We start from the raw sequence: 24,509 nt of genomic DNA on the forward strand, positions 1-24,509 counted from the left end.
CACAGGCACGCACGTTGGAAGGATTCAGACTTTAATTACGATCCATTTGAAAAAAGGTTTTACAAAAAGTAACATTCAAATTTGACACAAAAATAAAAAATAAAATTAAAAAGCTTTTGATACAACAAAATGATTTATCTAAAGAAAATGGCTTCTATAAACAATGTGAATAGAAGATAATATACAGGTAAGTGGACGCTAAGACATGCACATACGGACAGGAAAGATTACAATAACATTTAGAAATAATAATGGCATGATTGTTTCCTTTACAATGAGTAACAACTAGCAAGAGAGCAGTGGGAACATTACAGAATTAGAATGAGTAGAACTGAATATTGCAATTTAGATTCAACCCTTCACCCAGATTGGATTGGTAGAAAAATGTCTGGAGGAAGTTTCCACCATAATCCACTCCCAATAAATTCCATGTAAATCCATGAGGGTGAGTGAACGAGTACACACTTTGGGAGAAAGGTAGAAAATTGGACTCCACTAAATGTCTTGCAGTGGGTGCGTGCTCCGGCGGCCATATTTGATGTACCATTTGAAATGTTCAATGCACTGGTCAGTGAACCTCAACTGTTCCAGAAATGCAAAAATGGCAAGTTCAAAATGTTGCCACCATTTTGGGTGGGTAATTGAGAAATCAAGTTGATTTTCAGACCTGTGTCCTTGAACTCATTTTAATTCCATGGGTAAAAAACAATCTGAGATGCTTCCTTCTGACAAGTCCCAGACTAAGCTAGTCATAGAAAAAGAATATAAAATGTGACTATACAACACAAGTGAGAAAAAAATAACTTTAAAAAAACGAATTAACTGAAGACACATTTGACTTGAGCAAGCACTGCAAGTGTGCTCGTGTTGGCTAGACTGATGACTCAAACATTCTGTTGTGGGTCAAAGTTTCCTTCAGGCACAGATCTAGGATCAGCTTACCCTCTCCAAATCCTAACCTCAAACATTAAGGGGGGGGGGTAAATGCTAAACTGACCCTAGATCAGCATGTAAGGCCAACTTTTATCATCAAATCAATCCAACCACTAATAACACTTCACCTGAAACTACAGGGCATGTCACAAGCTTTAATAGCATGAGGTCACATCACTTTCATTGGGTACAGGGCTGGGGAAAAAAATCTACATGGAGAAGAAAAAAACAGTGTCCACACACAGACATAACTTTATCGGTTAGCAAAGTTTCAATCAATCCAAACATTAATTGATCAGAACATTGTTAACAAATAAAAGGTGTGTTGGAGAATCAGTGTGCAAGCCCAACTCTACATTACAAAGGTCTGACATTATGCAGATATTGGTTGTTATAAACTGTCATAGTGTTTTATAATAAAAAAAAGAAGAAAGTGTTATATCATGGCTATGACAGCGTTCACAAGGTCTTAAAAGGGTGTTATTCTTGTCGCTTCAGGTGAAGAGTTAATGAAGCCACATGTAGTCTCTCAATAGACACCCACACTCTCTAGAGAAAGCGATTGATGATTCAATATAGTCAATTAATCAATCAATCGCTCTAGAGAGAGGGCTACTACACCTTTCCTATTCCTTGCATCCTAACACAATTACATGATCTGCAAAAGCTTAAAAAAACACATGCATCTCCAGCATTTTATACAACAGTATGATACAAAATAAGGCATTTCGTAGTGAGTATTCATGTTTGCGAGAGTGTGTGTGCGTCATTGTTTGTGTGTACATAGTGACAACATTGAATGTCATTGGTTTGCCTGCCTATAAAAAGACTGCAAATAAAAAACATAAAGTCATGATAACTCTTACTTAAAATATATATATATATTTGTCATATATATTTACGTATATATATATTCATATATAAAAAAAAAAAAGGGGGGAGAAAAGCCCATACGGTCCCTGTTTATTGGCCAGTCTATAAGCCACGCCCTCATTCCATGACCTCACCGGGCGCCACGGTGACCAGCTGCAGCGGGATCTCCTGATTGCCTAGGAGGTCATGGGCACCAGCAGCTGATTGAAGGATGAGGGTGGTTCCGTCTGCGGTGATGATGGTGTCGCTGGGGGGTGGGGACAATGAGGAGGAAGCCACACCTTTTTTGTTCTGGTGAGTCTTTATATGTTTGGCCAGATGGTCGCTACGCATGAACCTCTTTGAACACTGTGCGCACACAAACTTCTTCTCTCCTGGAAAGAGAAATGAAAGGGAGAAAAAGAGGTAGAGAGTGATGAAAGAATAAGTGTGGTGAGGGTTAAGGTTGTGTTATGTAGTGAAGATGGCGTTAGTGTGTATTCCTACCCGTGTGTGTCCGTCTGTGTCTCTGTAGCTCGTCACTCCTGGTAAACCGCTTGCCACAGAACATCCAGTTGCAGACGAAGGGCCGTTCTCCGCTGTGCCATCTGAGGTGAGCCCTGAGGTGAGAAGTCTTACCGTACACCTTCCCACAGCCCACGATGTGACAGATATGCTGCTTCTTCTTACCAAGACTCGACCCTCTGGGGGAAGGGGTGACAAGAGAGAGGGTTGGGGGTCACACACAAAGTCAACTTCTTGCAGTCATTTGAATTTCAATTGTCGTGGTAGAAACTGACCCTACTGAGTATAGAATGCGGTTCGACCACATTAACCCACAGCTAAAAGCTAGGATCCACCCTTTTTATATACATTTGTGTTAATATATTGTGTGTGTGTGTGTGTGTCTTTCCAACCCACCTCCCTCCAGCCTCTTTACAGTTGGGACAGGTGCAGGCGACTCTCCTCAACCTCTTGCCGTCCCCGGTGGACATGTCCATGTCTTCGTCATCCATCTGGACACGCAGGTTGTTGAGGTCACTAGGGTTGAGGGTGGAGTCACCACTCAGCTGCCACTCTTCAGAGTCTGGCTCCTCCTTTATCTGGATGTCTGTGGGGAGAGATAGTTGTGTGTGTATGTGTGTGTGTGTGTGTGAGAGAGAGAGAGTCAAAGTAAGAAAGAAATAGAAAGATGGAGAGTTTGTATGTGTGTGTGTGTGTGTGTGTGTGTGTGTGTGTGTGTGTGTGTGTGTATACATATGCATGTTCTTACCGGCAGGACTGCCAGCCTCCTCTCCCTGTGTGTATTGAATCCCTGGCTGTCCTATAGAGTTGACTGTAACAGTCTGGAGGTTAGGCAGGGTGATGGATCCTCCCTGACCCATAGAGAGGCCCTGGACTGGGGCTAGAGTCAGTTGCTGGCCCCCCTGGGCCTGAGGGAGCTGGAGGCCCTGCAGAGACTGGACCCCTTGGACCTGAGAGAGAGCGTTAGAAAGAGTTACACATGTATGATCCCACACACCTACGTACGGTAGTCAAACAGATAAACACACCCACACAACCTACCTGGAAGGTCTGCCACTGTATCTGTCCTGAAGCAGTGACTGTCTGGGCCTGGATGAGGAAGGTTCCTGGGTTGACTAGCTGGACACTCTGGAGCGTCTGCCCAGACTGGGATAGATCCTGTCCCTGGGCACCCTGGTTGTCTCCCGACAGCTGTAGGATGGGCTGGGAGAGGGACGAGGCATTAGAGGTGGACACCTGGATGAAACAGACTTAATTCAGTCATGGTATTTTCTTCAGCCATGCTCTTAGGACAGTGTCCCGAGGAGGACCTACAGCAACGTACATAGCAATATGATCTGCTGAAGACAAGTTAAACAAGACTAGGAACTTTTTTCCTGGATCATGGCTCACTGTAATATGACTGTTATATGTGGTATAGGGCGCTGGGAATAAAGCCTAGGGAATTCTATGTCATATGACTGACCTGTATTTGCTGCAGGTGGTTGTGGGAGTTGTAGTTCTCTGAGGATGGGTCTGAAACCCCGGCAGACACCGCAGTAGCTTGGGTCAGAACCCCCGTCCCGTCGATGGTCTCGGGCAGCTGGGATGATGAGGTTGTTGGCACATAGAGGTCTGGGTTACCGTTAGCTTCACTAACTAGGGTCGCTAGCTGTTTGGCTGCACCTTCCTGCCCCTCCAGCGCTTGGGAGCCCATGATCAGCTGACCGTCGGTTGTTGTTGCTATGGGAACCGTCTGAGCGCCAGCAAGCCCTAGTGATTCGAGGTCTATGCTGTTGATAGGGAGGAAAGTTATGTTACCCCCCGACAGCCCCATGGGAACCGCGCCGCTATAGGTTGTGCCCCCGGCCAATGACACGCCCTGAATCTGCTGCATATGCCCAGCCTGTGTTAGGAGGTCAGAGGTTGTCGTCGTGGCGATGCTGATTCCGATATTGCCGTGGCTACCGTCCTGGATGAGCTGGATTTGGCCCGAGCCATCGTCCAATCCCTGCGCAGAGAAGCCTGCCAGAGTTCCATCTGAGTTGTGGATCTGAGGGATGACATGGAAGAGAGAGTTCAGCATTTGTGTGTAGAGAATAGTGTGTGTAAGGGCTAACATGATAATCGACCTGGTACTGGACATTCCGCTAACAGAGGTGCGTGTGTGCAAGTGCGTGTGTGTGTAGATACACACACTATATGGCCAAAGGTATGTGGATACCTGCTCGTCAAACATCTCATTCCAAAATCATGGGCATTAATATGGAGTGGGTTCCCCCTTGCTGCTACAACAGCCTCCACTCTTCTGGGAAGGCTTTCTACTAGATGTTGTAACTTTGCTGCAGTTTCAGCCATAAGAGCATTAGTGAGTTCGGGCACTGATGTTAGGCGATTAGGCCTGGCTCGCAGTCGGCGTTCCAATTCATCCCAAAGATTTTCGTGGGCGGTTGAGGTCAGAGCTCTGTGCAGGCCAGTCAAGTTCTTCCACACCAATCTCGACAAACCATTTCTGTATGGACCTCGCTTTGTGCACGGGGGCTTTGTCATGCTGAAACAGGAAAGGGCCTTCCCCAAACTTACCACAAAGCTGGAAGCACAGAATTGTCTAGAATGTCATCATATGCTGCAGCGTTGATTTCCCTTCACTGGAACTAAGGGGCCTAGTCCGAACCATGAAAAACAGCCCCAGACCATTATTCCTCCTCCAAACTTTACAGTTGGCACTATGTATTCGGCAGGTAGCGCTCTCCTGGCATCAGTCAAACCCCGATTCGTCCGTCGGACTGCCAGATGGTGAAGCGTGATTCATCACTCCAGAGAACCCGTTTCCATTGCTCCAAGGTCCAACGGCGGCGAGCTTTACACCACTCCAGCAGACGCTTGGCATTGCGCATGGTGATCTTATGCATGTGTGCGGCTGCTCGGTGCCGACGTTGCTTCCAAAGGTAGTTTGGAACTCGGTAGTGAGTGTTGCAACCGAGGACAGACGATTTTTACAGTTGACTGGGGCAACTCTAGCAGGGCAGAAATTTGACGAACTGACTTGTTGGAAAGATAGGATGCTATGACGGTGCCACGTTGAAAGTCACTGAGCTCATCAGTACGGGCCATTCTACTGCCAATGTTTGTCTATGGAGATTACATGGCTGTGTGCTCGATTTTATACACCTGTCAGCAACGGGTGTGGCTGAAATAGCCAAATTCACTAATTTGAAGGTATGACCACATACTTTTGGCCATGTAGTGTATATGCATGTGTGTGTACAGTACACTACCTGGTATTGTATGCTGGATACTCCGTTGGCTGAGCCGTCGTTTCCAGATGCTGTGACGTAGATGGGCTGACTGTCCATGTTCCCGATAGGGAGAACATACTGGCCGTTAGAGGTCATCATGCCAGAGTTAGGAATGTGGACGACTCCCTGCTGCGCATCCTTCCCAGTAGAGACCGGGGTTAACAACTCCCAACGGTCTGAACCTGTTAGCTGGATGGCGGTCATGTCTGTGGTCTGATAGAGAGAAGACACACATTCATAAATTATTACTCAGATTCACTGTTGTGGAATGCAAAAAGTTGATCTAGTTACAGACGGCATTGGTCATAAGTCTTATGCTGTTGCATTGTAGTTCACAAAGAACATGAAGCAAAAATATTGATTTGGAAATGACATTTCTGTACTATCTGAGGAGAGCTAGAGGTACCGAGACAGATATCAGGGTGTAGACTCCATGCTGTGAATAGGGCAAAATGACATGCAGTATGGTTTGATATCACAATAGAGTGTCAGCAGACAAGACAATTATTGTGGATCTTGTTAAAATAGATATCCAATCCTATATTATAGGTATCTGCAACATTGGACTAGTAATAATACAGTAGTATCAAGACATTTCACTTAATAAGGGAAAAATTAGAAATCAACCATGAACCTAAATATTTCTGAATCCGCTATATGGCTTAGCTAAGTGGTTTGATAAGAAAGGATCCAAACTTCGTCAAGCATGTAACGCACCTACCCAATTCAGCGCCTATTGACGAGTACAGTATATTCCGACAGGAAAGTTTTGTTAATAAGAGCTCCGACGATAGTCTAAACATTAACACGCATCGCTTGCGGTACGTTTTTTCATATCAGGAATACTTTTTTATTTATTTAAAAAAAACAAAAGGTTAAATTACTACACACCTTTTATAGGATTTGTGTTCTCACACGGCCATATCTCCATGTTACATCGCTTGTTTACAAAGACAGAAGAGACATTGGCGGCCACGAACACGTGTGTATGCATGACTGGAGATGAAGTGTAGTTCATCAACTGGAGGCACACAGCTTGTCGATCTGTGCAAAACTGCTACAGTTACTATATTTTTTATTTGAAAGACAATTTCCCGCTGATATTAAAGATAAGGCGGATATTAGCATATGTTTTGAAAACCACTTTGAAAGCAATGATTGGCGTTTCTAAATGTTAAAACACAGCTTCGGAATTGTAATTCACATGGAGCCAAACAGTCTACATAGGGAGAAGGGTTTTCGAGAGCTAGTCACCACAACTAGACAAAAAACATCTAAGAGTCCCTTCTACCATCCAACGAATAGAGCTAGAGTGGCTAGACAAAATACGTAATCGCTACAACATGGGCGTGGGGGAGATATTTTGTAGTCCGGTGCACAGATTCCCACGTTCCCTGTTCGGTTTCCCCACTCACCCCTCCTTTCCCCACTGTACCCCTTTAGCCCCAGGTAGACGAGCTAAATATCGGCGACCTGACCAAGTGACGGGCTGTGTCCTACCCACTATGGGCGGGTTCTAGAGGGGTAAAGTGGGTGGCCGTTATAGCGGGGAACACAGCGGCGGAAGTATACTAGCTTTACACCCCCTGCAACATTTAAAACGTGTGAACTTCTAGCTAGCTAATAACATCACACAGTAGTAGCTCGGATGAGTCGAAATACGAGATAGAAAATGTTGGGGTACCCGGTTTTCCGAGGCTCCGCCGTGCTGTAGGAATTCGCTTTGACTGCCTTCCACGTCCGCGGTAGCCATTTCCTCTTGTTTCAAACGTTGCTCTGGCGCTAGCATGGAGAGATAGGAAAATTGAGCAAAACACTACATTTCTCACAGCTTGCCGCTCCTAAAATGCTGCAAAGAGACAACAAACTTCAGTCGATGAAGAATAAACGGCAAACCCTAACTTTGCGACAATGTTTCAAGGCGGATTTCGACACAGATTGAATGTTTACTTTTGTTAACTAGCTAACTACCTAGCATAGGTCTCCTGCAAAAGATTAAAAGCCGTAGCTAGCCTGCTTTGCTATCGGTTGTAACGTACAAACTCACCGGTTGGTTGTATGCTTCGATGGGTTAAATGTTATGTACCAGTCATGTCGTGAATGGTAATAATCGAAAGATTATCTGATCAACTAAACTCCGAACATGATTATCTTTTATCAAAGGCGGGCTTGTGTTGATCGTTGAATTCGGGTCGATTTTTTTCTATTTTGATTGACAAGTGAGGGAAACACAAAAAGGGGGGGCGCTAACAAGAACGTAACAGGAAGTCCCGCCGTTCTTCTCAAAATTGATTGGTTAGCGCTGGGGTTTGGTGAGACTTCTATGGCCAAGCGATATGTCCGTGAATTTCATGGGATATCGGTTTCCTGTTTGTTTTTAAAGAACCTCAAATATCTGGAATCTATGGTTGAAATTAGAGCAGGAAGTGTTGGGAAAATGGCCAAAATGTAATTGCAACACCGTTTAAGTTACAATATTTTTCGTATTAATCTATCCGCATATTCACCTTGTTACACTACTAGGTTAGCTGGCTAACATTGCAACTAAGCGCCGTTATTTTTAAGTGCCGTGATCGTGAACATCTTGGCTACATTCTGTGAGGCTGCCAGCCAGATGTTGCTCATTGCCTCTGCTTTTTGTAAGGAACTGCTTCAGTTTTGCTGAAAATGTCCAAGAGTATGTGCTGGGAAATAGTCATTGCAACAAGGAATATTTTTTGCATGAACCAAGACGCAGACTCGTATGCACAGAACCTGTCACTGTGCATGTCATCTATTTTGCAGTATCAACATGTTCCCCCAGCCTGTTACAAGCATCCCCATCCACTTCAAAGTACAACACACACCCTGGTTCAACACGCACCTGAACACCCATCAATTAAGACACATTTGAACACAAACTGAATCTGTTGTCTTGTTTTATTGAGTGTATTGTTGACCCATATTGTGGTTGCAGTACATGCGTTTCCATGAAAATGCTTGTGTCAGGCCCGGGCCCAGTTGCACAAAACATCTTATAATTTCCCCTTACCTAAGGGAATTGGAGTGTTGCATAGAGTCCCTCAAACGTTTTCCTTAGGTAAGGGTATACTTAAAGGGGTTTTATGGTAGCTTGAAGGCATGTACTGTATGGCAGAAAGTGTCTGGTTACCATGGAGACAACCTGATCCACTGACAAAGTCTGAGATAGTGTGTGATCTCCCTCCCAAAAATGCTAAAACTTCTACATTCAAGACAGGATAAACAAATTGATTCAGAAGATAAAACATTTATTTTAGTAACTTGTTTCTATTCATTTCTAGCACATCAAGCTAACTTACAGAGTAGGTAGCTAGTTAGCCAGCTAGCTTTGTAGCCATGGATTGTGCACCTTCCATTGTTTAGCTTAGTAGCTAGCTAGCTTGTTGATGTTTTCCTTTCGGAACCAGAACAAATGAAAGCAACATTCACCTCCACAAATATGAACATGGCCAGGGGTGTCAGAAGACTGATTTATATCTTCCTCTTATTCACAATGTTGCAGCAATGTCTTGTGAGGTGGGCAAAGATATACATTTCATATAATAGTGTATGGGTAGGTGTGATAATCAGGGTCCCAAGCCAAAACAAAAAAAAGGCACCAGGGCAGATTTTGTATTGTGGGGCAAATACGGAAGTCACGTCAGTGGTTTCTGGTCAGGCACGGTCAGAGATGCCTACTTTACTTAAAATAATAATAATGGTCCCTCCTTGTTCCAATCAGTCCTGACTAGGGCTAGGAGTTTTTCCTGACCAAATAAACTGACCAGGAAACACTTCAGGACCTGGTACTGACCTCAATGGTTGCAGTGTGCACTTGATTTTCATCCTACCATACATAGAATTAATCAATCATCCTAATTCTATCCTCACATTCATAATATCAGGGAGAGGGGAGAAAATCAGCAGACACTGCTGCCCTCGAGGACAAAATGAGACAGGAATAACACAAGAACCCTGTGTTATTGTACTGGTCGCGTTGGTCCCATCACTTCTTCGCTGCCTTGGGTGCATTGGGTGTGTTGAATTTGAAAAATATAATGTCTCCATCCTCCACGATGTAGTTCCTGCCCAGCTGCCTGTACTTCCCAGCAGCCTATGGGACAAATCAAACCAGAAAAACTTTGACTATACAAAGTCATTTAGCAAGTTTCAAGTTAATGTCACGTGCACAAGTACAGTGAAATGCCTTTCTTGCAAACTCTAAACCCAACAATGCAGTGATCAATATCAATGTAGTACTAAAAAATAACAAGGTAGAACAAACACACACAAATAAAAATAAGAAGAACACAAAAAAGTAAGAAGCTATATACAGGATCAGTTCCAATACCATATTTACAATGTGCAGGGATACTGGAGCGATAGAGGTAGATATGTATATGGGTAAGGTGACTAGGCATCAGGATATATGATAAACAGAGTAGCAGCAGCATAAATTAAGATTGTATGTGAGTGTGTGTGTGTGTAGTCAGTATAAATGTTGTGTGTGTTGGAGTGTCAGTGTGCGTGAGTGTGTATAGAAAAAAATACAAGGGTCAACTCAGTCTGTGTAGCCATTTTGTTAGCTATTTAGCAGTCTTATGGCTTGGGGATAGAAGCTGTTCAGGAGCCTGTAGGTGTCAGACTTGATGCACCGGTACCACTTGCCATGCGGAAGCAGAGAGAACAGTCTATGGCTTGGGTGGTTGGAGTCAAAAGATTTACCGGGCCTTCCTTTCACACCATCTGATATAGAGGTCCTGGATGGCAGGGAGCTCAGCCCCAGTGATGTACTGGGCTGTCCGCACCCCCGTAGAGCCATAGGATCGAGGGTGGTGTTGTTGCCATACCTACCAGTGATACAGCCAGTTAAGATGCTATCAATGGTGCAGCTGTAAATCTTTGAGGATTTGAGGGCCCATGCCAAACTTGTCCAACCTCCTGGGGGGGGGGGCTTCTTCATGACTGCGCGTGTGTGGACCATTAAGTCCTTAGTAATTTGGAACTTGAAGCTCGACCCACTACACTGCAGCCCTGTCGATGTGGATGGGGGCGTGCTTGCGCTCGAGTCAGAATACCATGTTGTTGTTGATATAGAGGCACACTCCTCACCCTCTCAATTTCCATGAATCTACTGTCCTATCTACTCGATGAATGGAGAATTCATTGAGTTGGATAGCCATGTCCAAAAGCAATGTTTCAGAAAAGTAGAGAATATTGCAGTTACAAGAGACTCGTTGGTAGCAAATCCACAATCAAAATCTCATTCATTTTATTACTGGCAAAGAGAATGGAGGGAAATGGTGGCCGGTTTTCCCTTCGCCTTAATCTCACCAGGATTCCCCCTCTGTAAAGCCAACGTTTCCCCTTGGGTACCCGGAAAATTGGGGTGGAATTACAGAAAGAGCCCACGGCAGATGAGTCAAAGTTGAAGCTGGATTAGGATAAGTAACTGCTGATATGATGTTATTGTTGGTTATAAGAAATGATAATGGATACACTGTGAAAATAAAGGAAAAATAAACGCCAATAGTCACAAAGTAGCAAAGTTGGGTCAGAGCTCGCAAAACAGAGATCATCCAGTACAGAGCCATCTTTATCAGATGGTCTTATCCAGATAAGATCAGACAAAATACTTTTGACAAGTACTTATGGCATGCCATCTACACCTATGACACAGTAAATCTTTCTCTCAGCCTCACACAAGTACACACACACCTTGACAGCATTCTCAGTGCCCTCTTCTTTGAAGTCCTGGAACTTCATGACCTCTGCCATGATGAATCCTTTCTCAAAGTCAGTGTGGATCTTCCCTGCCGCCTGGGGCGCCTTGCTGCCTTTCTGTAGTACAGAGGAGTAATACATAACGCTTTGATAGTCACACCCGCACCTCATTGTGGGAGAGAGAGATAACCAAACGGTGTGTCTCTTACCCTGACAGTCCACGCTCTAACCTCGTCTGGTCCTGCTGTGAAGAAATATTCCAACTGCAGAGCTGCATAACCCGTCTTAATGATCTTAGTTAGTACACTGCAATACACACACGCACAGTTATTAAGGTAACTGTTTGCAATATCATAAAATGTGTTCATTGCGTGTTTGATCTGTCCGTGTGTGTACCTCTGAGTCTTTGCCTCCTCACAGTATTTGTCCTTCTCCTCGTCGGTCATGTCCTGTAGTTTGGCCTCAAGTCCTCCACTCACTGGTATGACCATAGCTCCTGGGTCATGGGCATCGACCCACTCCTTAATCTTAATCAGCCTGGGAAAGAATGTATATTTAAGAGAAAACAATCCTATGTATATACATAGAGAAAAAAATCCTCTATATTAGAATAACAAAGTTGATTTTTGATTGAAGTTGCTCTTTAATAAACCAAACATGATCAGGGTTTTTGGAGCATACAAAACTGTCTGTGTTTATTTTGCACAAAATGCCACAATCACAAAATAAACCCCTACTGCAAGCAAAGTTCAGACCCTCAACAAGTAGCATTTCAGCTCCTCAGATAATGGTTGCCAGGCATCACAACCCAAATAACATAAGATTCAGAAAGACAGGAAATAAGGAATTAAGAAAGAGAACCCACTGACCACTTGTTCTTTTTCCTGATGTAGTCCTTCTCTGAGAGGTTGACCAGGTAGATCATGGGTTTGGACGTGAGGAACAGGTATTTGTTCAGCACATCGATCTGCATACACAACACACTGGGTTATATGTGTGTGCTGGTATACAGGCCCTTGCAACTAATGGTACTCTGCTCCCTCTCTTTTGTGAGCACACACACATAGTCGTACCTCCTTCTCATTCCAGTCATTGTAGAAGCGGACATGTTTCTTCTCCTCCGAAATCCAGTTCTTTACCTTCAACATGATGTCCTGAGCAAGGGATGAGGGAAGAAGGGAACGAGAGAAGGGAATGAAAGGAGAGAACATGAGTAAACAAATGCTGAATTCTGATTTTATCCGTGGCCCCTTCTCCCTAGGCACGCCTGTGGGTCTCAAACAATCTATGAGAGGACATGGAAAAGTGTTTCAAGCGCTTGAATCACACACACACAGCTTCGGACCTCAGTCTCAGACCCAATAGGGCACTCATTAACCACCCCACACACACACACACTACTCACGTATTCAGGTTTGAGTTTCTTGTCTCCTCCTCTGACGGCGGTCTTCTCCAACTTATCTATGATTGGTCCAAGAGACTCCTCATCCTTCAGCCGTAGCTCCTCATGGATTATCTCAATGTCCCTCACTGGGTCCACATTACCCTCCACATGGATGATGTCCTCATCCTCAAACGCACCTACACACACAGAAACACACAATTATGTCCAGGTTATGCAATGGTGCTAGATGTCACAAAGCTGCTAAAATAGGAATTGAGTATATTGTTCATGCACATCTGAACTGTGCTAGCATCGAGTAGGTGTGAGTGCCCCATTGATTAGAATGGAAACTCCACATGCTTGCGGTTTTAATGCGGATTTGGCATTACAAATGTACACCAGGATTACAGTGAGCGTTTAAGTGTGTGTTTCTGCGAGTGTGTGTTAAACTCACGTGTCATGTGAAAGATGCCGTCGCAGGCACTAATGTGAGAAAGGAAGGCGTTGCCCAGTCCTTGTCCAGCGTGAGCTCCTTTCACCAGCCCAGCTATGTCCACCACATTCAGAAATGCTGGGACTTTACTGTCCAATGAGAAAGAGAAGTTACACACACACACACAAACTTGATGTACAGAGCGTTTACTCATACACACATTGCCAAGGCTTGTGGAAGGTGCAGAAGTAGTTGTAACGTTCTACATGAATGTGCACTCTGCTCACAAACACAACCCTACCTGAGGGGCTTGTGGAAGGTACAGAGGTAGTCATAGCGTTCGTCAGGGATGGGTACTCTGCTCTCGTTGGGGTCGATAGTGCAGAAGGGAAAATTCTCTGCTGCGGCCTGGCTCTTGGTCAGCACATTGAAGAATGTTGACTTCCTGTAGACAAAAATGACAAGACAAAGTTTGTCACTATTCTACAGCCCAAGACATCTGCATGGTAAGGTCTTCTGAACAACCAAAGCAGATACTGTTGTCTGATTTGCACTGTACTGACATGCAGCCAGCACAGTACAGGTTGGGTTGGCCCTAGGGTTGCAAAGGGTCAGAAACTTTCCATGGAAACTTAAGCCCGGGAATTTTGCTTAAATTCATCAAACAAAGTTAGCTTATAACAGTGAACCCTTTTTGTGGGATACACATAGGGCAATTATAGGTCTTGTGGCATATTTTGGTTAAACTATCGCAAATTCAATGGAATTCCAACCCTCTGCATGCACAGTGCATTCTTCCATCACATGTACAGCTGATTCTCAAGATCTTGCACACTTATGAGATGCTATTGAGCCCACACTACTACACTGTCTGAGCCAAGGACTACATGCTTTTTGGTAAGTTTTGATTACAATACTGTGTGGGGTGAATATGTTTTATATGACATACATGATTTTTTGTTAACTAGTAAATAGTAGCCTACAGCAAAGTGTGTTTAAATCATTTCTAACAATTTCTGCTAGTTCGTTTTTGCTACCATGTGGGTTTTAGCTTGTTTGAGCCTGCTAACTGAGGAGTGTTAATTCACCAGTTTCCATACATGTTTAACTTTAAAACATTTATCTTACAAAGGAGTTGCTTAATCTAACTGCTTAACTATTTATCTGTACATGGAACTGTATGTTTTTTTAAACTATTTATTTTCTAATCTTTACAGCAAAATGCCACGGACACTATCTGATGTGTGGAGACATTTCACTGCAGCTAACGTAGAAGGAAAAGCTGTGTACATTTGCAAACACTGTGCTAAATCATATGTTAAGAAGAATGCAACAAAGATGCCAAGTGCATAAAGTTCCCTCAGCGCTCACAACAAGCAACCTCTGACAAAAGTCCCTCTACTTCTATTCGAGGTGAAAATGATGAATCAGACACCTTATTAATAGCAAGAGCTCATGGTCCTCCTGGAATCAGAAGTGTTTTTGACTCAATGGAGGTACGTAGTCAGAGAAATGCTGATGAATGTCTTGCTCGAGCTGTGTATGCAACTGGTTCACATCTGAGAGATTTCTGAATGTTCTTCGCCCAGCATACACCCCTCCAACCAGACATGCTTTATCTACTCACTTGCTAGATGCAGAGTTCAACAGAGTTCAAGTGAAGGTCAAGCAAATCATAGAGAAAGCAGACTGTATTGCAATCATCTCTGATGGGTGGTCGAATGTTCGTGGGCAAGGAATAATTAACATCATTTCCACCCCTCAACCAGTATTCTACAAGAGTACAGACACAAGGGACAACAGCCACACCGGTCTCTACATTGCAGATGAGATGAAGGCAGTCATCAATGACCTTGGACCACAGAAGGTATTTGCACTGGTGACAGACAATGCTACGAACATGAAGGCTGCTTGGTCTAAAGTGGAGGAGTCCTACCCTCACATCACACCCTTTGGCTGTGCTGCTCATGCATTGAATCTGCTCCTCAAGAACATCATGGCACTGAAAACAATGGATAGACTCTACAAGAGAGCCAAGGAAATGGTTAGGTATGTGAAGGGTCATGAAGTTATAGCAGCAATCTACCTCACCAAGCAAAGTGAGAATAAGAGCACCACATTGAAGCTGCCCAGCAACACCCGTTGAGGTGGTGTCGTCATCATGTTTGACAGTCTCCTAGAGGGGAAGGAGTCTCTCCAAGAAATGTCAATATCAGTCTGCCGATATGGACAGCCCCATCAAGAGGATCCTCCTGGATGATGTATTTTGGGAGAGAGTGGTAAGCAGCCTGAAACCTATAGCAGTAGCCATTGCACAGATTGAAGGAGACAATGCCATCCTGTCTGATGTTCAGACTCTGCATGCAGATGTAAGAGAATAAATCTGTACTGCCCTGCCCACTTCACTGTTGCTCCAAGCAGAGGAAACTGCAGTTCTGAAATACATCAAAAAGTGTGAAGACTTCTGCCAAGTATGCTGGCAAGAGCATCCTGTCTGGTGCAGAGATAAACGAGGCCTATGGTGTCATCACTACCGTGCCTTGCCACCTTGGTCTGGATGAGAGCAAGGTTCTTGGCAGTCTGGCGAAGTACACTTCCAAGCAAGGGCTTTGGGATGAAAATGTAATATGGCAGTCGTGCCAACATATCTCATCAGCCACCTGGTGGAAGGGACTTTGTAGAGGCTCTTTCCCCTGTTGCCTCTATCATCATCATCCTCAATCCCACCAACATCAGCCGCCTCAGAGTGCAACTGGTCCTTGTTTGGGAACACACACACCAAAGCACGCAACAGGCTGACCGATACAAGGGTTGAAAAATTGGTGGCCATCCAGGCAAATTTGAGGCTTTTTGAGCCTGACAACAAGCCATCCTCAACAAGGTTGGAAAGTGACAGTGAAGATGAGGACTCAGAGTCTAATGTTCAAGAGGTGGACATTGAGGAGGTCCAGGGAAGCCTGGGAGGAAGACAACCAAAGCTTTAGTTTCTAGACTATCACATGTTGAAAATGTTTTTGGGAGATGCGACGAACCATTGGGGATCATTCAATATTCCCTTCCTTTTGTTGTTCAGCGAAATCGTCCCATGTGAAGAGTCACCTCATTTAATTAAAGTTCAATTCGTAACTAAATAGTTTTTTGTTTTTATTTCTATTGGAAGGATTTAATCATTTGCAATTAAGTATTTTTTTTAAATTTTACCTTTATTTAACCATGTAGGCCGGTTGAGAACAAGTTCTCATTTACAACTGCGACCTGGCCAAGAAAGCAAAGCAGTGCGACAAAAACCACAAAAACAAACAAACATACAGTCAATAACACAATAGAAAAATATATGTACAGTGTGTGCAAATGTAGACGATTATGGCCTATTTATTGCCCTAGAGGCGACATAATTACAATTTAGCATTAACAATGGAGTGATAGATGTGCAGATGATGATGTGCAAGTAGACCCCCTTCAGCCCCCAGCTGTGCCCTGGACACCATATGATAGATGTGGTCAGATGTGGAAGTTGGTCAGGATGATATCTATGAGGGTGCCCATGGTTACGGATTTAGGGTTGTACCTGGTAGGTTCCTTGATAATTTGTGTGAGATTAAGGGCATCTAACTTAGATTGTAGGATGGCCAGGGTGTTAAGCATATCCCAGTTTAGGTCACCTAACAGTATGAACTCCGAATCAATTCACATTTGGTGTCCAGGGCACAGCTGGGGGCTGAGGGGGGTCTATAACAAGCGACAACGGTGAGAAACTTATTTCTGGAAAGGTGGATTTTTAAAAGTAGAAGCTCGAATTGTTTGGGCACAGACCTGGATAGTATGACAGAACTCTGAAGGCAATCTCTGCAGTAGATTGCAACTCCGCCCCCTTTGGCAGGTCTATCTTGTCAGAAAATGTTGTAGTTGGGGATGGAAATTTCAGAATTTTTGGTAGCCTTCCTAAACCAGGATTCAGACACGGCTAGGACATCATGGTTGGCGGAGTGTGCTAAAGCAGTGAATAAAACAAACTTAGGGAGGTGGCTTCTGATGTTAACATGCATGAAACCAAGGCTTTTACGGTTACACAAGTCAACAAATGAGAGCGCCTGGGGAATGGGATTGGTGCTGGGAGCTGCAGGGACTGAATTAACCTCTACATCAAAAGGGGAACAGAGGAGGAGTAGGATGAGGGTACGGCTAAAGGCTATAAGAACTGGTCGTCTAGTGCGTTCGGAACAGAGAGTAAAAGGAGCAGATTTCTGGGCGTGGAAGAATAGATTCAAGGCATAATGTACAGACAAAGGTATGGTAGGATGTGAGTACAGTGGAGGTAAACCTAGGCATTAAGTGACGATATCTACTTATGAGAAGGTAAAATATTTATGTTTCTGTCTCCATATGATATGGTAAATATATCCAATGCAAAAAACATCTACATTTAAATGGTATTAATATTAATTTGCATATATTTCCATTAATTCCCATATGTTCCCACGTAGTTTCCTCCTCTGAATATTCCCCAAAATATGCAACCCTAGTTGGCCCTATAGTGTCAATCATGCTAATGATTCTCCAAACCCTAGTTTACAACCATGGGCAACTACTAAATTGTCGTCATGTCCATACCCAACATTCGGCAATCCCACAATCCCAATCTTCAAAGAAGTCCCGAAACGTCCAATCAGTGGTGGTTGTTTTGGTCCTTCTCCCTTCTTTGGAGGCATCTGCAACAGCAACAAAACATTTAGCAACAGAAATTAAACAATTCACAACTCTTGAACCAAACAACTAAATTATGGGGCATGCTTAATATTAACTAGCTACTGTTCTCTTTTACTCTGACATCGACCTGTCACTAGTTTTTGTACTTATTACAATGGCTTAGCACATTAGCAAGGCTGGGTTCGCATAACATTCAAGGCTGGGTTCGCAATGACACACATTGCCTTGAACTAGACCCCAACCTGTGTAGTTGCGTCTGGAATACTGCTGGCAAATAATACAGACAGCAATCTATACCCTGCGATGACATGTCACATAGCTACCTAGTTAATAGTCATTTATCTTGGATAACTTCCCGGTTTCATATCGCTGGCTCAACACCTAACTAGCTACTCAAGTTGACACAAACGACAACCTAATTTGAAAAGACAGACGTGCCAGTTGGCGCAGCTAACCAACTGCATAGATAGCTAACTAGCAAACAGGCTAAAACACATGTGGAGAAGCTAGCTTGCTAGTACGGAATGGCCCTAAGTCCCATTCATTCTGCTTGTCAGCATGCTAACTTACCTAGCCAACTAGCTAGCTATGTCAAGTAACGTTGCTGTTTATTAAAATACAACGAACCATTTTCGCAAGGTCGAATATATAACCAAACAAGCATGTATTTAACGAGCTATATGTTTATATTACCTTGATTTCGGTCTCTTTTTGGGCGGCTATCTACGAAAATAGATCTGTTCGGAAATTTGTTCACACTGCTCCACAGCTAGCGAAACTAGAAAAGGGTCGTCACTAGTTAAAACAGCCACAAAGTTAAAAACCCATTAATTTAACTTAATTAAAATGTGATTTTCAAACTAACCTCAGCAGTGTGATTAACCTTATGCATAAACTTAAATTAAAACCCAAAATATATTTTTTGTTTTCACAATTTTTTTACGATATGGACAATTTTGACTTTGTGGCTGTGCTATATAGTGGAAACCCTAGAAAATAGACAGCATATCGGAAGTGTTTTGCGTCTCCGCATTCTCAATGGACGAAAACCAATAACACGTCAAGCGAAAAACGGAGAGAAACGTCAACACGTTTGCAGTATGACGTAATTGATTCAACATCGATCAGCCCGCGCGGTGGCGGTAATGCAATATAATATTGGATGCCAACAGCCGTTAAACCCCAACGAAGAAGATCAGCCCGAGCGGTTTCCTTCATTGACACCTAAACGAGGCCAGATATACCTAACCTGTTACACTTGCTTTGGCATCGTAAACATGTTCCCATGCCAATAAAGCCCTTTGAATTGAGTTGATCCCTTTGAGGAGATGGGGAAATGGGAGTGAATGACGCTAGCTCAGAAACCCAACATTGGGTGACGTAGCATGACAACGTGAACGCGATTGGTCAACAGTCTGCTGGGTGGGGCGTTACACGTTCCCTCATGCATTGACCAATGGCATTCCTATATCTTCCTTTCTCTAATATCATTTTCAATTAAATTCTAATGGCTTATTGGCATAGGAAACATATGTTTACATTGCCAAAGCAAGTGAAATAGATAAACAAAAGTGAAATAAACAATACAAAATGAACAGTAAAAACAGTCACAAAAGTTTAAAAGGAATATAGACCTTTCAAATGTCATATTATGGCTGTGTTCAGTGTTGTAACGATGTGCAAATAGTTACATTACAAAAGGGAAAATAAACTTCTCTCTGACAAGGCTTTCTGAAGGTTTCGGCGCCTAAAAACGGTTCATTCATCGGAGCTTCATTATCTGTTCACAATGAACATCAGGGACATCTGCTGGTCAACGATAAATAGCAGCGTGTGACTATCAGATCGACATTTTCGATCTCCACTGTTTTATCAAAACTCCGTTGCGCACGGTAAATTCTGGGCTTTAGTAGCCTAAAAACAGTTGGAATACCAGGTTCGCATTTTACATAATGTTTCCCTTTTTGTCTTCAAGTTTACTATACTGAACAAAAATATAAATGCAACATGCAACAATTTCAAATATTCTACTGAGTTACAGTTCATATAAGAAAATCAGTCAATTGAAATAAATGAATTGTGCCCTAATCTATTGACTTCACGACTGGGAATACAGATATGCATATGTTGGTCACAGATACCTTAAAAAAAAAAGGCAGGGGTGGGGGATCAGAAAACCAGTCTGGTGTGACTGGTGTCACGCTCATGCAGTGTGACACATTTCCTTTGCATAGATTTGATCTGGCTGTTGATTGTGGCCTGTGGAATGTTGTCCCACTCCACTTCAATTTCTTTGCGAAGTTGCTGGATATTGGCGGGAACTTGAACATGCTGTTGTACACGTAGATCCAGAGCATCCCAAACATGCACACTTGGTGACATGTCTGCTGAGTATGCAGACCATGGAAGAACTGGGACATTTTCAGCTTCCAGGAATTGTGTACAGATAGATCCTTGGGACAAGGGGCCGTGCATTATCATGCTGAAACATGAGGTGATGGTGATGAATGGCACGACAATGGGCCTCAGAATCCCGTCAGGATATCTCTGTGTATTCAAATTGCCATTGATAAAGTGAAATTGTGTTTGTTGTCCATAGCTTATGCCTGCTCATACCATAACCCCACCGCCACCATGGTGCACTCTATTCACAACTTTGACATCAGCAAACCGCTCACCCACACAACGCCATACACATGGTCTACGTTTGTGAGGCCTGTTGGAGGTTCTGCCAAATTCTCTAAAACAACATTGGAGGCAGCTTATGATAGAGAAATTAACATTCAATTATCTGGCAACAGCTCTGGTGGACATTTCTGCAGTCAGCATGACAATTACACGTTCCCTCAAAACTTGAGACATCTGTGGCATTGTGTTGTGTGACAAAACTGCACATTTTAGAGTGGCCTTTTATTGCCCCCAGCACAAGGTGCACCTGTGTAATGATCATGCTGATTAAAATCAGCTTATTTATATGCCACACATGTCAGGTGGATGGATTCTTTTGGCAAAGGAGAAATGCTCACTAACAGGGATGTAAACAAATTTGTGAACAAAATGAGAGAAACCCTTTTTTTTCCATATGGAACATTTTTGGGATATTTTATTTCAGCTCATGAAGCATGGGACCAACACTTTACATGTTGCATTTATATATTTTTTCAGTATAATTCAAATTAGTAAAACAGACATTCCCATTCGAAACAGTGTTGGTTTGGGTGAACAGCAAGTATTCTCTTTTCACAACACCTGTTATCCTTGAATGTGCATTTTGAGATGAAGACAACCCCAAAAATGGCTCAATGATTTTCTTCGAACTTGGAGACAAAATTATATTGAGCCTGAGAAATCTCTCCCCTCACCCCCTAAGCTGTGCCCCTTTTATAGCCATAGTTAAGGGCCTAGGTCCCTTCCAGTAATTGTAATTCAACGGTCTATGCAATATCTGTACATACCTTTCACATTGTTAAAAAGCAACAATTGTTGAAAAGCAACAATGATTCAACATCAAAAGCACCCAACTGCAGCATTCTTGCAATCGCAGAGAAACTGTTTGCCTGATTGCATGGCCGCCTTCCAGACGTTCTTTGGGACCATAACATTTGAGCCTGGGTGAATTTAAAATCTTCAAAACCTGAAAAATACAGCCAGATGCTGTAAAAGACCAGAAAGTACTGAAAATACATCCTCTGTATTTCAAATATTCATACTAGCTAATACAATACCTTGTATTTAAACCTTCTCAGTATTTTATCTTAACCTCAGATGAGATAAAAGTTAACATCCATGCACTGTTTAAATAAAAATAAACACAAATATAAGGAAGCTTGTTTTAAACTTTAAAATTGCAAAATTAGCCAGTACAGCTGAATCAGTATCTGAGATGGCGACCGAGTATGACTTGTCTCCTATCCAAGGCCCAGGAAGCTCTGATTCAAACTCACATTTGGGATGGATCGAAATGTACATAATTGGTACCTGGAGGAAAATGGGAAGGGTCATGCTTTTCTTCAGTCAAGGGGAAGGTTTAGCATATATTTATTTTTTAAATCTAGTCCAGGGGATGGTCATGTAATTTGTAATGGATGACATTTTCATATTTCTCAGTGTTTTGGAATGAGTTGCCTATTAGGCTATGTATTGATGGTGTAAATAAAAAACTAGGCTGCATTACACACTGAAATGGATATTCCAACCCTGAGCCCCGGCCTGCTCAGCTCTTGCTGATCAAAAACTTTTTGGGTGCTGCCTAGACAATAGCTGTGTTGTGTAGGCCTACGGTGGCAGTTTAGGAGGAGAGTCAAAGGCTTCTTCCCGAAAATAAGCCTAAGTTCTGTTCAGTTTGAGAAGGAGAGAGCAAAGATCAGGAGGACCGGAGGTTGATAGCATGAATTTACTATAATTTATTTTATTTTATTAAAAACTGTGTTTCTTGCTCATCTTGTATTTCAGAGTTATTGACCTCACAATAAGCCAGATTTGATTAACTTGCATTGTGGTGCTGAAATTTGAAGCAGCAGCCACAGCACAATCAATTGGAAATGGACAGTTCATGGTGCTGAAAGTAGGCAAATTCAAGTGGGCATAATTAATTTAACCTCTACAGGATCGGTGGGATCCCCGCGGGACGGTTGAGCTAACGTAGGCTAATGTGATTAGCATGAGGTTGTAAGTAACAAGAACATTTCCCAGGACATATACATATCTGATATTGGCAGAAAGCTTAAATTATTGTTAATCTTACTGCACTGTCCAATTTACAGTAGCTATTACAGTGAAAGAATACCATGCTATTGTTTGAGGAGAGCGCACACTTATGAACTTGACAATGTATTAATAAAACAATTATGCACATTTGGGCAGTCTTGATACAACATTTTGAACAGAAATACAATGGTTCATTGGATCAGACTAAAAAACTTTGCACATACCCTGCTGCCTTCTAGTGGCCAAAATCGAAATTGCGCTTGGGCTGGAATAATACATTATGGCCTTTCTCTTGCATTTCAAAGATGATGGTATAAACCAAAAAAAAGGCATGTTTTTTTTCTTTGTATTATCTTTTACCTGATCTAATGTGTTATTCTACTACATTAATTTCACATTTCCACAAACTTCAAAGTGTTTCCTTTCAAATGGTATCAAGAATATATCCTTGCTTCAGGTCTAGAGCTAGATTTGGGTATGTCATTTCAGGCGAAAATTGAAAATAAAAGGGGAGGATCCTTAACAGTCTTAATTTTAATTAGACTTTACTAATAACAAGAGGGCTTTAAGAAATAAGAGGTAGGCTTACCTGTTTGACAGACGAAATTAGGCTATAGGCTGCTATATCCATAGACTTGTAGGTCAATTCCTCCACCCACCATGCTCCCTTTAAATAACAGCCCACTGACACAGAGGTAGGCTAAATTAAAACCAAGACTCGAATTGAGGGGGTATACCATTGGCCTACCTTGTATTAATAAAAATATCATAAAGCACAGGCCTACCCCTTGTTCGCTTAAGATTTAAGAAAATACAACGGATCCGATTATATACAGTGATCTGTAAGAGCACTTTGGTCCTTAATGCTTTATGCTAGAATCAAGTTTACACAGGAAAGACGTGACTCCGATGCATCTGTTGTGTATCAGAGACATTCAGAGGCTGAGTTACAGCCTTCTATAGTCACAAAAAAATACTTTGCTTGGGGAGTAATCAATTGATTAAGCTATTCGCTTTCTGTACAATAGAAGATGTTTGAACCCAGAGAGCTTTAATGAAACACTTGGGCCCTTATCTCGTTGGGTTAAGCCACGGAAGAAGAGTAGCCAGCAGTCAAAGTTTACATTTTTCTGCGTAGATAGGACTACCTTTCCACCCTGGACAGAGTAGACCTAACTTTTGAAAGTACCATGCTCAGATTCCTAATGACGTCTCAGATTGAATTATTTGCAAACAGGGACAGTTTAATTGCAAACACATACTGATTCGGCATTGGAAAAACATGATACGATGAATACATATGTCCATCTTTCTGTCCATTCTTACCTTGACATTTCTGCAATTTGTGTGGTATTAAAATAGGATTCTGATAATATGTAAAATGAAGTACAATTGCATGAAATGTTTATAAAAGGCATTGTTTTTACTCGGCCCAGCAAATACGACGATAGATTAATTCCACACCTACTCTCGTCCACGTTAGTCTGCAAACACACAACCTTCAGTATTCCTGCGTTGCCATATAATGCTTACAGGATGAAGAACAGTTTCTAAAACTGCATATCTAACTAAGGCTCTGGTCTGTCCAAGAAGTGAGGGTAAACGGTAGACATGTTCTCTGCTATCCACTTCGTTTTTAATTATTATTTGGGGTATGGGGAGGGTTTAGGTAAAATATATTTTTCCGAAGGGAGAGCCAGCCATTTTCCATGAAATTCTAATTATAAATAACGTTCACTCCCATAGACAGCTCTGAAAGCGTTATCAAAATACATTTGTTACTGACAAAATTTGGATTTGCTCAGCGAAACTCTTACATTTACTCCCGTTACGGCCATAACTATGAGTTTACACAAATATTAGCCTCTTATCTTTTATTGCAAAGCTTTGACTGTGGGGTGATCACTGAGTTGGCTGATACCCCATTTCATGGGTGCCCATTACATACCTTAGGGGGCACAGTGCA

At 42.6% G+C, this 24,509-nt stretch overlaps 2 protein-coding genes across 5 annotated transcripts; both read right to left on the minus strand.

Annotated features, from left to right (window-relative positions):
- Positions 1 to 10: 10 nt before the first annotated feature.
- LOC106574522 (transcription factor Sp3) lies at positions 11 to 7,799 on the minus strand. 3 transcript variants are annotated; one of them, XM_014150451.2, is made up of 9 exons: positions 7,636 to 7,799; positions 7,273 to 7,370; positions 5,568 to 5,801; positions 3,776 to 4,342; positions 3,352 to 3,513; positions 3,059 to 3,260; positions 2,707 to 2,896; positions 2,293 to 2,489; positions 11 to 2,180 (listed from the first exon to the last, which is right to left on the minus strand). In XM_014150451.2, the coding sequence occupies exons 2-9, from the start codon at positions 7,339 to 7,341 to the stop codon at positions 1,924 to 1,926; spliced, it is 1,878 nt and encodes a 625-aa protein (XP_014005926.1). In that variant the 5' UTR covers positions 7,342 to 7,370; positions 7,636 to 7,799; the 3' UTR covers positions 11 to 1,923. The 3 variants fall into 3 exon arrangements, with proteins under 3 accessions (XP_014005926.1, XP_014005923.1, XP_045553654.1); XM_014150448.2 differs by having other exon boundaries at positions 3,352 to 3,546; XM_045697698.1 differs by lacking the exon at positions 7,273 to 7,370 and having other exon boundaries at positions 3,352 to 3,546.
- A 1,037-nt stretch (positions 7,800 to 8,836) lies between these two features.
- On the minus strand, positions 8,837 to 18,855 carry LOC106574521 (obg-like ATPase 1). Of its 2 annotated transcripts, XM_014150447.2 has the most exons (12): positions 18,702 to 18,855; positions 18,530 to 18,614; positions 17,741 to 17,838; positions 13,431 to 13,574; positions 13,151 to 13,278; positions 12,718 to 12,893; positions 12,386 to 12,466; positions 12,182 to 12,279; positions 11,709 to 11,849; positions 11,522 to 11,618; positions 11,307 to 11,429; positions 8,837 to 9,702 (listed from the first exon to the last, which is right to left on the minus strand). In XM_014150447.2, exons 3-12 carry the CDS (start codon positions 17,836 to 17,838, stop codon positions 9,595 to 9,597), a joined length of 1,194 nt encoding a protein of 397 aa, XP_014005922.1. In that variant the 5' UTR covers positions 18,530 to 18,614; positions 18,702 to 18,855; the 3' UTR covers positions 8,837 to 9,594. The 2 variants fall into 2 exon arrangements, with proteins under 2 accessions (XP_014005922.1, XP_014005921.1); XM_014150446.2 differs by having other exon boundaries at positions 18,530 to 18,829.
- Positions 18,856 to 24,509: the final 5,654 nt, after the last annotated feature.

This window comes from Salmo salar, chromosome ssa16 (assembly GCF_905237065.1).
Source record: "Salmo salar chromosome ssa16, Ssal_v3.1, whole genome shotgun sequence".
Taxonomy (NCBI): Eukaryota; Metazoa; Chordata; class Actinopteri; order Salmoniformes; family Salmonidae; genus Salmo; species Salmo salar.

Excerpts from the sequence above, each read along its gene's own strand:
- LOC106574521 (XM_014150447.2), bottom strand. The coding sequence starts at position 17,838 with ATGCCTCCAAAGAAGGGAGAAGGACCAAAACAACCACCACTGATTGGA. Across the intron at positions 13,279-13,430 it reads ACCTTCCACAAGCCCCTCAG|TAAAGTCCCAGCATTTCTGA; the intron begins GTAGGGTTGTGT and ends CTCATTGGACAG. Across the intron at positions 12,467-12,717 it reads AGAAACTCAAACCTGAATAC|GACATCATGTTGAAGGTAAA; the intron begins GTGAGTAGTGTG and ends TCCCTTGCTCAG.
- LOC106574522 (XM_014150448.2), bottom strand. The coding sequence starts at position 7,341 with ATGGCTACCGCGGACGTGGAAGGCAGTCAAAGCGAATTCCTACAGCAC. Across the intron at positions 3,261-3,351 it reads TACAGTGGCAGACCTTCCAG|GTCCAAGGGGTCCAGTCTCT; the intron begins GTAGGTTGTGTG and ends GCTCTCTCTCAG. Across the intron at positions 2,490-2,706 it reads TGTAAAGAGGCTGGAGGGAG|AGGGTCGAGTCTTGGTAAGA; the intron begins GTGGGTTGGAAA and ends CCCTTCCCCCAG.